General features: G+C 47.5%; 1 protein-coding gene across 4 annotated transcripts in view; it reads right to left on the bottom strand.

The window, feature by feature from the left end:
• The window catches only part of EEF1G (eukaryotic translation elongation factor 1 gamma), a 55,053-nt gene that overhangs the window by 25,786 nt on the left and 12,159 nt on the right, over positions 1–17,108 (bottom strand). For all 4 annotated transcript variants that reach the window (XR_015281383.1, XM_086871135.1, XM_086871136.1 and 1 more), the window contains exons 5-8: positions 11,524–11,667; positions 6,481–6,610; positions 3,323–3,515; positions 858–1,030 (exon numbers count right to left, since the gene is read on the bottom strand). Coding sequence is in view for 3 of the 4 variants with exons in the window: in XM_086871135.1 (XP_086727261.1) it covers positions 858–1,030; positions 3,323–3,515; positions 6,481–6,610; positions 11,524–11,667 (640 nt within the window). In the remaining variant the exon portion in view is untranslated. The remainder of the gene's footprint in view (positions 1–857; positions 1,031–3,322; positions 3,516–6,480; positions 6,611–11,523; positions 11,668–17,108) is intronic.

Here is a 17,108-nt window from a genome sequence, read left to right as displayed (position 1 = left end):
ATGAGGACAGCGAGGACAATGAGGATGAGGATGATGCCGAGGACAATGAGAACAGTGAGGATGAGGATGGTGAGGACAATGAGGATGATGATGATGATGACGAGGACAATGAGGATGAGGATGGTGAGGACAATGAGGATGAGGATGATGAAGACAATGAGAACAGTGAGGATGATGACAGTGAGGACAATGAGGATGAGGATGATGACAGTGAGGACAATGAGGATGAGGATGATGACAGTGAGGACAATGAGGATGATGACAGTGAGGACGATGATGATGATGATGATGCCGAGGACAATGAGAACAGTGAGGATGAGGATGGTGAGGACAATGAGGATGATGATGATGAGGATGACAGTGAGGACAATGAGAATGAGGATGATGACAGTGAGGACGATGATGATGATGATGATGATGCCGAGGACAATGAGAACAGTGAGGATGATGACAGTGAGGACAATGAGGATGAGGATGATGACGAGGACAATGAGGATGATGATGATGATGATGAGGACAATGAGGATGATGATGATGATGATGAGGACAATGATGATGATGACAGTGAGGACAATGAGGATGATGATGATGATGCCGAGGACAATGAGAACAGTGAGGACAATGAGGATGATGATGATGCCGAGGACAATGAGGATGAGGATGATGATGAGGACAATGAGGATGATGACAGTGAAGACAATGAGGATGAGGATGATGACAGTGAGGACAATGAGGATGATGATGATGATGAGGACAATGATGATGATGACAGTGAGGACGATGATGATGATGATGATGACGCCGAGGACAATGAGAACAGTGATGATGATGACGCTGCTGAGGCCGAAGGCAGGTACCTGTGATGAGGTTGCAGCTCATGAAGGTCTGGCTGAGCTCCTCGGGGTAGCGGTACTGGCAGTACCACAGGGACCAACCCTCGCGGTCAAAGTGCTCCCAGAAATGCGGCAGCGCCACCCCCAGCGTGTCCTCGTTGGAGTATTTGCGCTTGAACTCGTCCAGGATGAACGGGCTGGGGACAGGAGAGTGACCAGAGTGACCAGAGTAACCACTGAGTGACCACTGAGTGACCCCTGACCCACTGAGTGACCCCTGAGTGACCCCTGAGTGACCCCAGCCCCACCCCCAGCGTGTCCTCGTTGGAGTATTTGCGCTTGAACTCGTCCAGGATGAACGGGCTGGGGACAGGAGAGTGACCAGAGTGACCACTGAGTGACCACTGAGTGACCAGAGTGACCACTGAGTGACCACTGAGTGACCCCTGACCCACTGAGTGACCCCTGAGTGACCCCTGAGTGACCCCAGCCCCACCCCCAGCGTGTCCTCGTTGGAGTATTTGCGCTTGAACTCGTCCAGGATGAACGGGCTGGGGACAGGAGAGTGACCACAGTGACCACTGAGTGACCACTGAGTGACCAGAGTGACCACTGAGTGACCACTGACCCACTGAGTGACCCCTGAGTGACCCCAGCCCCACCCCCAGCGTGTCCTCGTTGGAGTATTTGCGCTTGAACTCGTCCAGGATGAACGGGCTGGGGACAGGAGAGTGACCACAGTGACCACTGAGTGACCAGAGTGATCACTGACCCACTGAGTGACCTCAGAGTGACCACTGACCCACTGAGTGACCACTGAGTGACCACTGAGTGACCCCAGCCCCACCCCCAGCGTGTCCTCGTTGGAGTATTTGCGCTTGAACTCGTCCAGGATGAACGGGCTGGGGACAGGAGAGTGACCAGAGTGACCACTGAGTGACCAGAGTGACCACTGACCCACTGAGTGACCACTGAGTGACCCCTGAGTGACCACTGAGTGACCACTGAGTGACCACTGACCCACAGAGTGACCCCTGAGTGACCCCAGCCCCACCCCCAGCGTGTCCCAGTTTCAGGATTTGCGCTTGAACTCGTCCAGGATGAACGGGCTGGGGACAGGAGAGTGACCAGAATGACCACTGAGTGACCACTGAGTGACCAGAGTGACCACTGAGTGACCACTGACCCACTGAGTGACCACTGAGTGACCACTGAGTGACCAGAGTGACCACAGAGTGACCACTGAGTGACTACTGAGTGACCACAGTGACCACTGACCCACGGAGTGACCAGAGTGACCACTGAGTGACCACTGACCCATCCTGAGTGACCCGAGTGACCACTGAGTGACCCCAGAGTGACCACTGACCCCTGAGTGACCCCAGAGTGACCACTGACCCCCTGAGTGACCCCAGAGTGACCATTGACCCCTTGCGTGACCCCTGAGTGACCCCAAAGTGACCCCAGAGTGACCCCTGAGTGACCAATGACCCCTGAGTGACCCCAGAGTGACCACTGACCCCCTGAGTGACCCCTGAGTGACCCCAGAGTGACCCCTGAGTGACCCCAGAGTGACCCCTGACCCCCTGAGTGACCCCAGCCCCACCCCCAGAGTGACCCCTGACCCCTGAGTGACCCCAGCCCCACCCCCAGCGTGTCCCAGTTTCAGGATTTGCGCTTGAACTCGTCCGGGATGAAGGAGCTGGGGACAGGAGAGTGACGCCAAACCCCTCAGTGTCCCCAGGGGTGTCCCCAGGTGTCTCAGCTGTCCCCAGGTGTGTCTCAGCTGTCCCCACGTGTGTCCCCTGGTCTCCCCAGATACCCCAGGTGTCCCCAGACCCCTCCAGCTGGGTCCCAGGTTCCCCCAGGTGTCCCCAGGTGCCTCCCAGGTGTCCCCTGGACCCCCCCAGATTCTCCCAGGTGTGTCCCAGGTGTCCCCAGGTGTGTCCCAGGTGTCCCCAGACCCCCCCAGGCGTCCCCAGACCCCCCCAGGTGTGTCCCAGACCACCCCAGGTGTGTCCCCAGACCCCCCCAGGTGTCCCCAGGTATGTCTCAGACCCCCCCAGGTGTCCCCAAGTGTGTCCCAGACCCCCCCCAGGTGTCCCCAGCTGTCCCCAGGTGTGTCCCAGGTGTCCCCAGACCCCCCCAGGTGTGTCCCAGACCCCTCCAGGTGTCCCCAGGCATGTCCCAGACCCCCCCCAGGTGTCCCCAAACCCCCCCAGGTGTCCCCAGGTGTGTCCCCAGGTGTCCCCAGGTGTGTCCCCAGGTGTGTCCCAGACCCCCCCAGGTGTGTCCCCAGGTGTGTCCCAGACCCCCCCAGGTGTGTCCCAGACCCCCCCAGGTGTCCCCAGACCCCCCCAGGTCCCCCCAGACCTCCCAGGTGTGTCCCAGACCCCCTCAGCTGTCCCCAGGTGTGTCCCCAGCTGTCCCCAGGTGTGTCCCCAGGTGTGTCCCCAGCTGTCCCCAGGTGTCCCCAGGCGTGTCCCCACCTCTTGGGCAGGTGTGCGAAGGGATCCTTGGCTTTGGGCTCAGCTGCCAGGACCTGCTCGCACTCATCCAGGTCCTCGTCGGGCTCCGGCCGCTTCTCCTCCCTCTTGGGGGGCTTCTCCTTCTTGGGGGGCTCCTTCTCCTTCTTGGGGGGCTCCTTCTCCTTCCGGGCCTGGCTCTCCGCAAATTTCTTGGCTTTTTCCCCCAAAAAAAAATGGAAAAATTTGGAGTTTTTGTACCCAAAATCCGCCCCAAAATCGCCCTTTGGGATCCTCCCCAAAATCGGTTTTAGGGCCTTAAAAATCTTCTCAGCTTTCAGTGGAATTCCCTTTTTTTATTGTGGTAATGTCCCCTGAAATTCCATTTTTTATCCCAAAAAAAAAGCCCCAAATTCCCTTTTTTATCTTGGAAATGTTCCCTAAAATTCCATTTTTTATCCCCAAAAAACCCCCTGAAATCCCATTTTTTATCCTAAAAAAAAAGCCTAAAATTCCCTTTTTTATCTTGGAAATGTCCCCTGAAATTCCATTTTTTATCCCAAAAAAAAAGTCTAAAATTCCCTTTTTTATCCCAGAAAAAAACCCTCTAAAATTCCCTTTTTTATCCCAGAAAAAAGCCCTAAAATTCCCTTTTTTATTCTGGATAAAAACCCCTAAAATTCCCTTTTTTTATCCTGGAAAAAAAACCTCAAAAATTCCCTCTTTTATCCCAGAATAAAACCCTAAAATTCCATTTTTTACCCCAGAAAAAAAGCCTAAAATTCCCTTTTTTATCCCAGAAAAAAAGCCTAAAATTCCCTTTTTTACCCCAAAACAACCCCCTAAAATTCCCTTTTTTATCTTAGAAAAAAAGCCTAAAATTCCACTTTTTATCCCAGAAAAAAACCCTAAAATTCCCTTTTTTATCTTGGAAATGTCCCCTAAAATTCCCTTTTTTACCCCAGAACAACCCCCTAAAATTCCATTTTTTATCCCAGAAAAAAACCCTAAAATTCCCTTTTTTTATCATGGAAATGTCCCCTAAAATTCCATTTTTTATCCCCCAAAAAAAGTCTAAAATTCCCTTTTTTATCCCAGAATAAAACCCTAAAATTCCCTTTTTTATCCCCAAAAAAAAGCCTAAAATTCCCATTTTTATCCCAGAAAAAAACCCCTCTAAAATTCCCTTTTTTATCCCAGAACAACTCCCTAAAATTCCCTTTTTTATCCCAGAAAAAGCCCCTAAAATTCCCTTTTTTATCCCAGAAAAAAAGCCTAAAATTCCCTTTTTTTATCTTGGAAAAAACCCCTAAAATTCCATTTTTTATCCCAGAAAAAAAGCCTAAAATTCCCTTTTTTATCCCAGAATAAAACCCTAAAATTCCCTTTTTTATCTTAGAAAAAACCCCTAAAATTCCATTTTTTATCCCAGAATAAAACCCCTAAAATTCCATTTTTTATCCCAGAAAAAAAGCCTCTAAAATTCCCTTTTTTTATCCTGGAAAAAAACCCTAAAATTCTCTTTTTTATCCCAGAAAAAACCCCTAAAATTCCCTTTTTTAACGTGGAAATGTGCCCTAAAATTCCATTTTTTATCCCAGAAAAAAACCCTAAAATTCCATTTTTTATCTTGGTGTGTCCCCAGGTGTCCCCAGGTGTCCCCAGGTGTGTCCCCAGGTGTCCCCAGGTGTGTCCCCAGGTGTGTCCCAGGTGTCCCCAGGTGTCCCCAGGTGTGTTTCAGGTGTCCCCAGGTGTGTCCCAGGTGTGTTTTGGGTGTCCCCAGGTGTGTCCCAGGTGTGTTTTGGGTGTCCCCAGGTGTCCCCAGGTGTCCCCAGGTGTGTCCCAGGTGTCCCCAGGTGTCCCCAGGTGTCCCCAGGTGTCACTCACCGTTGAACTGGGCCATCCTCTGGCACAGGGTCACCTCTCCCAGCACGGCTTTGAACTGGGTGTGTCCCCAGGTGTGTCCCAGGTGTGTTTTGGGTGTCCCCAGGTGTCCCCAGGTGTGTCCCAGGTGTGTCCCAGGTGTGTCCCAGGTGTCCCCAGGTGTCACTCACCGTCGAACTGGGCCATCCTCTGGCACAGGGTCACCTCTCCCAGCACGGCTGTGAACTGGGTGTGTCCCCAGGTGTGTCCCCAGGTGTGTCCCCAGGTGTGTTTTGGGTGTCCCCAGGTGTGTTTTGGGTGTCCCCAGGTGTCCCCAGGTGTGTTTTGGGTGTCCCCAGGTGTCCCCAGGTGTCCCCAGGTGTCACTCACCGTCGAGCTGGGCCATCCTCTGGCACAGGGTCACCTCTCCCAGCACGGCTTTGAACTGGGTGTGTCCCCAGGTGTCCCCAGGTGTGTTTTGGGTGTCCCCAGGTGTCACTCACCGTCGAACTGGGCCATCCTCTGGCACAGGGTCACCTCTCCCAGCACGGCTGTGAACTGGGTGTGTCCCCAGGTGTCCCCAGGTGTGTTTTGGGTGTCCCCAGTTGTGTCCCAGGTGTCCCCAGGTGTGTCCCAGGTGTCCCCAGGTGTCCCCAGGTGTGTTTTGAGTGTCCCCAGGTGTCCCCAGGTGTGTCCCCAGGTGTCCCCAGGTGTCACTCACCGTCGAACTGGGCCATCCTCTGGCACAGGGTCACCTCTCCCAGCACAGCTGTGAACTGGGTGTGTCCCCAGGTGTCCCCAGGTGTGTCCCAGGTGTCCCCAGGTGTGTTTTGGGTGTCCCCAGGTGTGTTTTGGGTGTCCCCAGGTGTCCCCAGGTGTGTTTTGGGTGTCCCCAGGTGTGTCCCAGGTGTCCCCAGGTGTCACTCACCGTCGAACTGGGCCATCCTCTGGCACAGGGTCACCTCTCCCAGCACGGCTTTGAACTGGGTGTGTCCCCAGGTGTCCCCGGGTGTGTTTTGGGTGTCCCCAGGTGTGTTTTGGGTGTCCCCAGGTGTCTTTTGGGTGACCCCAGGTGTCCCCAAGTGTGTTTTGGGTGTCTCCAGGTGTCCCCAGGTGTGTTTTGGGTGTCCCCAGGTGTCCCCAGGTGTCCCCAGGTGTCACTCACCGTCGAACTGGGCCATCCTCTGGCACAGGGTCACCTCTCCCAGCACGGCTTTGAACTGGGTGTGTCCCCAGGTGTCCCCAGGTGTGTTTTGGGTGTCCCCAGGTGTGTTTTGGGTGTCCCCAGGTGTCCCCAGGTGTCCCCAGGTGTCACTCACCGTCGAACTGGGCCATCCTCTGGCACAGGGTCACCTCTCCCAGCACGGCTTTGAACTGGGGCTGGTTCAGGCACGTCAGGAACCAGCGATTCACGTTCCCAAAGGGGCCCCGGAACGCGGGGTCCAGCACCTGGGGGACCCCAAAAACACACCTGAGTCACCCCAGAACATCCAAAAACACCCCAAAAACACAGCTGGGACCCAAAAACACCCCAAAAACATCCCAAAAATACAGCTGGGACCCAAAAACACCCCAAAAACATCCCAAAAATACAGCTGGGACCCAAAACCACCCCAAAAACACACCTGAGTCCCCCCAGAACATCCAAAAACACCCCAAAAACACAGCTGGGACCCAAAAACATCCCAAAACATCCCAAAAATACAGCTGGGACCCAAAAACACCCCAAAAACACCCCAAAAATACAGCTGGGACCCAAAAACACCCCAAAAACACCCCAAAACTACACCTGAGTCACCCCAGAACATCCAAAAACATCCCAAAAACACAGCTGAGTCACCCCAAAACATCCAAAAACACCCCAAAATCACACCTGGGACCCCAAAACATCCAAAAACACCCCAAAAACGCACCTGAGTCACCCCAAAACATCCAAAACCACCCCAAAACGCACCTGAGTCACCCCAAAACCACCCGAAAACATCCCAAAAATACAACTGGGACCCAAAAACACCCCAAAAACACACCTGAGTCACCCAAAACACCCCAAAAACACCCCAAAAACACACCTGAGTCACCCCAAAACATCCTAAAAACATCCCAAAATCACAGCTGGGACCCCAAAACATCCCAAAACACACCTGAGTCACCCCAAAACATCCAAAAACACCCCAAAAACGCACCTGAGTCACCCCAAAACCACCCGAAAACATTCCAAAAATACAGCTGGGACCCAAAAACACCCCAAAAACACCCCAAAAATACAGCTGGGACCCAAAAACACCCCAAAAACACCCCAAAAACACAGCTGGGACCCAAAAACACCCCAAAAACACCCCAAAAATACAGCTGGGACCCAAAAACATCCCAAAAACATCCCAAAATCACAGCTGGGACCCAAAAACATCCCGAAAACACCCCAAAACATCCAAAACACACCCCAAAAACACACCTGAGTCACCCCAAAACTACCGGAAAACATTCCAAAAATACAGCTGGGACCCCAAAACATCCCAAAAACACACCTGAGTCACCCTAAAACATCCCAAAACATCCCAAAAATACAGCTGGGACCCAAAAACGCACCTGAGTCACCCCAAAACATCCAAAAACACCCCAAAAATGCACCTGAGTCACCCCAAAACCACCCGAAAACATCCCAAAAATACAGCTGGGACCCAAAAACATCCCGAAAACACACCTGAGTCACCCCAGAACATCCAAAAACATCCCAAAAACACAGCTGGGACCCAAAAACACCCCAAAAACACAGCTGAGTCACCCTAAAACATCCAGAAACACCCCAAAAATACAGCTGGGACCCAAAAACACCCAAAAAATTCCCAAAAACCCCTCAAAAAACCATAAAATAACCCAAAAAATTCCCAAAAAACCCCCAAAAAACCCCCCAAAAACCCCCAAAACCACCAAAAAACCCCAAAAAAACACAAAAAAAATTCCCCAAAAAATCCCAAAAAATTCCCAAAAATCCCCAAAAAAATCTTAAAAAAATCCCAAAAAAACCAGAAAAATCCCCCCAAAAACCAAAAAAAATCCCAAAAAATCCCCCCAAAAAACCCCCCCAAAATCCCAAAAAATCCCCCAAAAATTCCCAAAAAACCCCCAAAATCCAAAAAAATCCCCCAAAAATTCCCCCAAAAATCCCCAAAAACCCCCAAAAAATTCCCCAAAAAAACCCAAAAAAACTCCAAAAAATCCCAAAAATCCCCAAAAAACCCAAAATAATTCCCAAAAAAATCCCAAAAAATCCCAAAAAATCCCAAAAAAATCCCAAAAAATCCCCAAAAATACACCAAAAAATCAAAAAAAATCCCCAAAAATTCCCCAAAAAATACACCAAAAAATCCCCAAAAAAATCCCAAAAAATTCCCCAAAAAATCCCAAAAAATCCCCCAAAAAACCCAAAAAATCCCCCCAAAATTCCCCAAAAAATCCCAAAAAATCCCCAAAAAAACGCAAAATAATTCCCAAAAAAATCCCAAAAATATCCCCCCAAAAATCCCAAAAAAATCCCAAAAAATCCCCAAAAATACACCAAAAAATCCAAAAAAAATCCCCAAAAATTCCCAAAAAAATCCCAAAAATCCCCCAAAAAACCCCTAAAAAAATCCAAAAAAAATCCCCCCAAAATTCCCCAAAAAATCCAAAACAAAATCACAAAAAAACCCCAAAAAAATCCCAAAAAATTTCCAAAAAAATCCCAAATACTCCCAAATCCCCCCAAAAAGCCCCAAATCCCCCCAAATTCCCCCCAAACCCCGGTACCTGTTTGTAGAGGCAGAGCAGGGCGCACACCAGGCTGATGTCAGCCAGGCTCACCCTCCTGGAACACCCCAAAAACCCCAAAAAATCCCCAAAAAAACCTCCAAAAACCCCCAAAAATCCCCAAAAAACCCAAAAAAAAATTCCCCAAAAAATCCCCCCAAATAATCCCAAAAAAACCCAAAAAATCCCCAAAAATCCCCCAAAAAATAAAAAAAAAATCCCAAAAAATTCCCCAAAAATACACCAAAAAATCAAAAAAAAATTCCCAAAAATTCCCCAAAAAATCCCCCAAAAATCCCAAAAAATCCCCAAAAATACACCAAAAAATCAAAAAAATAATCCCAAAAAATTCCCAAAAAAATCTCAAAAAATTCCCCCAAAAATCCACAAAAAATCCAAAAAAAATCCCCAAAAATTCCCCAAAAAATCCCAAAAAATCCCAAAAAACCCCCAAAAAATTCCAAAAAAATCCCAAATCCCCCCAAATCCCCCCCAAAAGCCCCAAATCTCCCCAAATCCCCCCAAGCCCGGTACCTGTTTGTAGAGGCAGAGCAGGGCGCACACCAGGCTGATGTCAGCCAGGCTCACCCTCCTGGAACACCCCAAAAAAACCCAAAAACCCCCAAAAAACCCCAAAAAATCCCCAAAAAATCCCAAAAAAATTCCCCAAAAAACCCAAAAAAATTCCCCAAAAAACCCAAAAAAATTCCCCAAAATATCCCCAAAAAATCCCAAAAAATCCCCCCATAAATCCCAAAAAAACCCCAAAAAATCCCCCAAAAAATCCCCAAAAAATCCCAAAAATACACCAAAAAATCCAAAAAAAATCCCCAAAAATTCCCCCAAAAATCCCAAAAAAATCCCAAAAAATCCCCCAAAAAATCCCCCAAAATACACCAAAAAATCAAAAAAAAAATCCCAAAAAATTCCCAAAAAAATCCCAACAAATTCCCCAAAAAATCCCAAAAAATCCCCAAAAAACCCCAAAAAAACCCCAAAAACCCCAAAAAAATCCCCAAAAAAACCTAAAATAATTCCCAAAAAAATCCCAAAAAATCCCAAAAAAAACCCCCCAAAAATCCCAAAAAAATCCCAAAAAATCCCCAAAAATACACCAAAAAATCAAAAAAAAATCCCCAAAAATTCCCCAAAAAATCCCCAAAAAATCCCCAAAAATACACCAAAAAATCCAAAAAAAAATCCCAAAAAATTCCCAAAAAAATCCCAAAAAATTCCCCAAAAAATCCCAAAAAATCCCCAAAAAATCCAAAAAAAATTCCAAATAATCCCCCAAAAATCCCGAAAAAAATCCAAAAAAATTCCCAAACACCCCAAACTCCCCCCAAACCCCCCAAATCCCCCCAAATCCCCCCAGACCCTGGTACCTGTTTGTAGAGCCAGAGCAGGGCGCACACCAGGCTGATGTCAGCCAGGCTCACCCTCCTGGAACACCCCAAAAACCCCAAAAATCCCCCCAAAAAAACCTCCAAAAACACAAAAAAATCCCCAAAAAAACCCCCAAAAAAACCCCCAAAAAATTCCCCCAAAAATCCCCCCAAATAATCCCAAAAAAACCCAAAAAATCCCCAAAAATCCCCCAAAAAATAAAAAAAAAATCCCAAAAAATTTCCCAAAAATACACCAAAAAATCCAAAAAAAATTCCCAAAAATTCCCCAAAAAATCCCCCAAAAATCCCAAAAAATCCCCCAAAAAATCCCCCAAAAATCCCAAAAAATCCCCAAAAATACACCAAAAAATCAAAAAAATAATCCCAAAAAATTCCCAAAAAAATCTCAAAAAATTCCCCCTAAAATCCACAAAAAATCCAAAAAAAATCCCAAAAAATTCCCCAAAAAACCCAAAAAAACCCAAAAAAAATTCCCCAAAAAACCCCAAAAAATTCCCCAAAAAACCTTAAAAAATTCCCAAAAAAATCCCAAAAAACCCCCAAAAAATCCAAAAAAATTCCAAAAAAATTCCCAAACACCCCCAAATCCCTCCAAATCCCCCCAAATCCCCCCAGACCCTGGTACCTGTTTGTAGAGCCAGAGCAGGGCGCACACCAGGCTGATGTCAGCCAGGCTCACCCTCCTGGAACACCCCAAAAACCCCAAAAATCCCCCCAAAAAAACCTCCAAAAACACAAAAAAATCCCCCAAAAAAACCCCCAAAAAATTCCCCAAAAAATCCCAAAAAAACCCTGAAAAAACCCCAAAAAATAAAAAAAAAATCCCAAAAAAAATCCCAAAAAACCCCCCCCAAAGAATCCCCAAAAATACACCAAAAAATCCCCAAAAAAATCCCAAAAAATTCCCCAAAAAATCCCAAAAAATCCCCCAAAAAACCCAAAAAATCCCCCCAAAAATCCCCCCAAAATTCCCCAAAAAATCCCAAAAAATCCCCAAAAAAACCCAAAATAATTCCCAAAAAAATCCCCAAAAAATCCCCCCAAAAACCCCAAAAAAATCCCAAAAAATCCCAAAAAATCCCAAAAAAATCCCAAAAAAATCCCAAAAAAATTCCAAAAATTCCCAAACACCCCCAAATCCCCCCAAATCCCCCCAGACCCTGGTACCTGTTTGTAGAGCCAGAGCAGGGCGCACACCAGGCTGATGTCAGCCAGGCTCACTCTCTCCCCCACAAGGAAGGTTCTGGTTCTCAGGTGCCCGTCCAGGACCCCCAGGACCCTCCGAACCTCCTCCTTCGCCACCTCGGTGGCCTGGGGGGGACAGGGGTGAGAGGGGACCCCAAAAACCACCCTGAGATCCCCAAAATCCCCAAAATCCCCAAAAACCACCCTGAGATCCCCAAAATCACCAAAAAAACACCAAAAACCACCCTGAGATCCCCCCAAAACCACCCTGAGATCCCCAAAATCCCCAAAAAAACACCAAAAACCACCCTGAGATCTCCCAAAAAAACCCCAAATCCCCCCAAAACCACCCTGAGATCCCCAAAATCACCAAAAACACCTTGAGATCCCCCCAAAACCACCCTGAGATCCCCAAAACCCACCCTGAGATCCCCAAAAAAACCCCAAAACCACCCTGAGATCCCCAAAAACACCAAAAACCACCCTGAAATCCCCAAAATCACCAAAAACACCCTGAAATCCCCAAAATCACCAAAACCACCCTGAAATCCCCCCAAAACCACCCTGAGATCCCCAAAAACCACCCTGAGATCCCCAAAATCACCAAAACCACCCTGAAATCCCCCCAAAACCAACCTGAGATCCCCAAAAAACCCCAAAAAACCACCCTGAGATCCCCAAAATCCCCAAAAACACCCTGAGATCCCCCCAAAACCACCCAGAGATCCCCAAAAACCACCCTGAGATCCCCAAAACAACCCAAATCCACCCTGAGATCCCCAAAATCACCAAAAACACCCTGAAATCCCCCAAATCCACCCTGAAATCCCCAAAACCACCCTGAGATCCCCAAAATCACCAAAAACACCCTGAGATCCCCAAAAAACCCCAAAAAACCACCCTGAGATCCCCAAAATCACCAAAAACACCTTGAGATCCCCCCAAAACCACCCTGAGATCCCCAAAATCACCAAAAACACCCTGAAATCCCCAAAAAAACACCCTGAGATCCCCAAAAACCACCCTGAGATCCCCAAAAACACCAAAAACACCCTGAAATCTCCCCAAAACCACCCTGAGATCCCCAAAATCACCAAAACCACCCTGAGATCCCCAAAATCACCAAAAACACCCTGAGATCCCCAAAATCACCAAAAACACCCTGAGATCCCCCCAAATCCACCCTGAGATCCCCCAAAAAACCCAAAACCACCCTGAGATCCCCAAATCCCCAAAAACACCCTGAAATCCCCCCAAAACCACCCTGAGATCCCCAAAAACCACCCTGAGATCCCCAAAAAAACCCAAAAAAACCACGAGATCCCTCAAAAAACCCAAATCCACCCTGAGATCCCCAAAACCCCAAAAAATCACCAAAAACCACCCTGAAATCCCCCAAAAATCCCCCCAAAATGACCCTGAGATCCCCAAAAAAACCCAAAACCACCCTGAGATCCCCCAAAAAAACCCAAAACCACCCTGAGATCCCCAAAAAACCCCAAAATCCCCAAAAACCACCCTGAGATCCCCAAAAAAAACCCAAATCCCCCTAAAGACCACCCCAAGATCCCCAAAAATCCCCAAATACCCCCAAAAACCACCCTGAGATCCCCAAAAACCCCAAAGCCACACTGAGATCCCCAAAAACCCCAAAAACCACCCTGAGATCCCCCCAAAAAACCCAAATCCCCCTAAAAACCACCCCAAGATCCCCAAAAAACCCCAAAAACCCAAAAAAACCACCCTGAGAGCCCCCAAAAAACCCAAAACCCATCCTGAGATCCCCAAAAAACCCAAAACCACCTTGAGATCCCCAAAATAACACAAAAAACCACCCTGAGATCCCCAAAAATCCCCAAAAACCACCCTGAGAGCCCCAAAAACCTCAAATTCCACCTTGAGACCCCCAAAAAACCCAAAACCACCCTGAGATCCCCCCAAAAAAATCCCCAAAACCCACCCTGAGATCCCCAAAAACCACCCTGACATCCCCAAAATCCCCAAAAACACCCTGAGATCCCCCCAAAACCACCCTGAGATCCCCAAAAAACCCCAAATCTCCCTAAAAACCACCCCAAGATCCCCAAAAAACCCCAAAAATCCAAAAACCCACCTTGAGATCCCCAAAAAACCCAAATCCCACCCTGAGATCCCCAAAAACCACCCCAAGATCCCCAAAAAACCCCAAAAACCATCCTGAGAGCCCCAAAAAACCCAAATCCCCCTAAAATTCACCCCAGAATCCCCAAAAAACCCCAAAAACCACCCTGAGATCCCCAAAAATCCCCAAAAACCACCCTGAGATCCCCAAAAAAACCCAAATCCCCCTAAAAACCACCCCAAGATCCCCAAAAAACCCCAAAAACCATCCTGAGAGCCCCAAAAAACCCAAATCCCCCTAAAATTCACCCCAGAATCCCCAAAAAACCCCAAAAACCACCCTGAGATCCCCAAAAACATCAAAAACCCACCTTGAGATCCCCAAAAATCCCCAAATCCCCGTAAAAACCACCCCAAGATCCTCAAAAAACCCAAAACCCATCCTGAGAGCCCCAAAAAACCCAAAAAAACCCCAAAACCACCCCAAGATCCCCCCAAAAAACCCAAATCCCCCTAAAAACCACCCCAGAATCCCCAAAAAACCCCCAAACCCCCCAAAAACCACCCTGAGATCCCCAAAAAAACCCAAATCCCCCTAAAAACCACCAAGATCCCCAAAAAAACCCAAATCCCCCCTAAAGACCACCCCAAGATCCCCAAAAATCCCCAAATACCCCCCAAAACCACCCTGAGATCCCAAAACAACCCAAATCCCACCCTGAGATCCCCCCAAAAAACCCAAATCCCCCTAAAAACCACCCTGAGATCCCCAAAAAAACCACAAAAACCACCCTGAGATCCCCAAAAACCCTAAAAATTACCCTGAGATCCCCAAAAACCACCCTGAGATCTCCCAAAAAACCCAAACCCACCTTGAGATCCCCAAAAAACCCCAAATCCCCCTGAAAACCACCCCAAGATCCCCAAAAAACCCCAAAAACCCAAAAACCACCCTGAGATCCCCAAAATCCACCCCAAGATCCCCAAAAAACCCCAAAAACCCACATTGAGATCCCCAAAAAAACCCAAATCCCCCCAAAACCACCCCAGAATCCCCAAAAAACCCCAAAACCCCCCAAAAACCACCCTGAGATCCCAAAACAACCCAAATCCCACCCTGAGATCCCCCCAAAAAACCCAAATCCCCCTAAAAACCACCCTGAGATCCCCAAAAACCCTAAAAATTACCCTGAGATCCCCAAAACCACCCTGAGATCCCCAAAAACCCTAAAAATTACCCTGAGATCCCCAAAAACCACCCTGAGATCTCCCAGAAACCTCAAATTCCACCTTGAGACCCCCAAAAAACCACCTTGAGATCCCCAAAACCCACCCCAAGATCCCCAAAAAACCCCAAATCCCACCCTCAGATCCCCAAAAAAAACCCAAATCCCCCTGAAAACCACCCCAAGATCCCCAAAAAACCCCCCAAAAACCCAAAAACCACCCTGAGATCCCCAAAATCCACCCCAAGATCCCCAAAAAACCCCAAAAACCACCCTGAGATCCCCAAAAATCCCCAAAAACCCACATTGAGATCCCCAAAAAAACCCAAATCCCCCTAAAAACCACCCCAGAATCCCCAAAAAACCCCAAAACCCCCCAAAAACCACCCTGAGATCCCCCCAAAAACCCCAAAAACCACCCTGAGATCCCCAAAATCCCCAAAATCCACCCTGAGATCCCCAAATCCCCCCAAAACCACCCTGAGATCCCCCAAAAAACCCCAAATCCCCCCAAACTTCAATTTTTCCCCAAAATACCAAAAAATCTCCCAAAATTCTCCTTAAAATGCCAAAAATCTCCCAAATTTTTCCCTAAAAACCCAAAAAATCTCCCAAAATCTCCCTTCAAACCCCTAAACTCCTCCCCAGAATTCCCAAAATTCCCAAAATTCCCCAAAAAAGCCAAAAAAATCCCCCAAAATTCTCCTTAAAATGCCAAAAATCTCCCAAAATTCCCACAAAAACCCCCAAAAAATCTCCCAAAACCCAAAAAACCTCCCAAAATCTCCCTTAAAACCCCCAAATCCCTCCCCAAAATTCCCAAAATTCCCCAAAAGCCAAAAAATCTCCCAAAATTCTCCTTAAAATCCCAAAAACCTCCCAAAATTTCCCCAAAAACCCCCAAAATATCTCCCAAAACCCCAAAAAACCTCCCAAAATCTCCCTTCAAACCCCCCCAACCCCTCCCCAGCATCCCCAGGACCCCCAGCATTCCCGAAATTCCCCAAAAGCCAAAAAATCTCCCAAAATTTTTCCTAAAAACCCAAAAAATCTCCCAAAATTCCCCCAAAATTCCCCCAAAATTCCCCCAAAAACCCAAAAAAAACTCCCAAAACCCCCAAAAAATCCCCCAAAATTCTCCTTAAAATGCCAAAAACCTCCCAAATTTTTCCCTAAAAACCCAAAAAACCTCCCAAAATCTCCCCTCAAACCCCCACCGGCCCCCCAGCATTCCCAGAATTCCCAAAATTCCCAAAACTCCCCAAAAACCCAAAAAAAATCTCCCAAAACACCAAAAAACCTCCCAAAATTCTCCTTAAAATCCCAAAAACCTCCCAAATTTTCCCCCAAAAACCCTCCCAAAATCTCCCTTCAAACCCCCAAACCCCTCCCCAGCATCCCCAGAATTCCCAAAATTCCCAAAACTCCCCAAAAACCCAAAAAATTCCCCCAAAATTCTCCTTAAAATGCCAAAAATCTTCCAAATTTTTCCCTAAAAACCCCAAAAACCTCCCAAAATTCCCACAAAATTCAAAAAAATCTCCCAAAATCTCCCTTAAAATCCCAAACCCCTTCCCAAAATTCCCCCAAAATTCCCCTTAAAAAGCCAAAAACCTCCCAAATTTTCCCCTAAAAAGCCAAAAAATCTCCCAAAATCTCCCTTCAAACCCCCCAACCCCTCCCCAGAATTCCCAAAACTCCCCCAAAAGCCAAAAAATCTCCCAAAATTTTTCCTAAAAACCAAAAAAATTCCCAAAATTCCCCCAAAAACCCAAAAAAATCCCCCAAAATTCTCCTTAAAATGCCAAAAATCTCCCAAATTTTCCCCTAAAAACCCCATAAACCCTCCCAAAATCTCCCCTCAAACCCCCCCAGGCCCCCCAGCATTCCCGGAATTCCCAAAATTCCCAAAATTCCCCAAAAAAGCCAAAAAAATCCCCCAAAATTCTCCTTAAAATGCCAAAAATCTCCCAAAATTCCCCCAAAAACCCAAAAAACCTCCCAAAATCTCCCCTAAAACCCCCCAACCCCTCCCCAGAATTCCCAGGACCCCCAGAATTCCCAAAATTCTCCCAAAAGTCAAAAAAACTCCCAAATTTTCCCCTAAAAACCCAAAAAATCTCCCAAAATTCCCCCAAAATTCCCAAAAAAATCTCCCAAAACACAAAAAATTCCCCCAAAATTCTCCTTAAAATGCCAAAAATCTCCCAAATTTTCCCCTAAAAACCCCAAAAACCCTCC

Source organism: Cyanistes caeruleus, chromosome 34 (assembly GCF_971803275.1).
Source record: "Cyanistes caeruleus chromosome 34, bCyaCae1.hap1.1, whole genome shotgun sequence".
Lineage (NCBI taxonomy): Eukaryota > Metazoa > Chordata > Aves > Passeriformes > Paridae > Cyanistes > Cyanistes caeruleus.
This window is presented reverse-complemented; position numbering and strand designations above follow the sequence as displayed.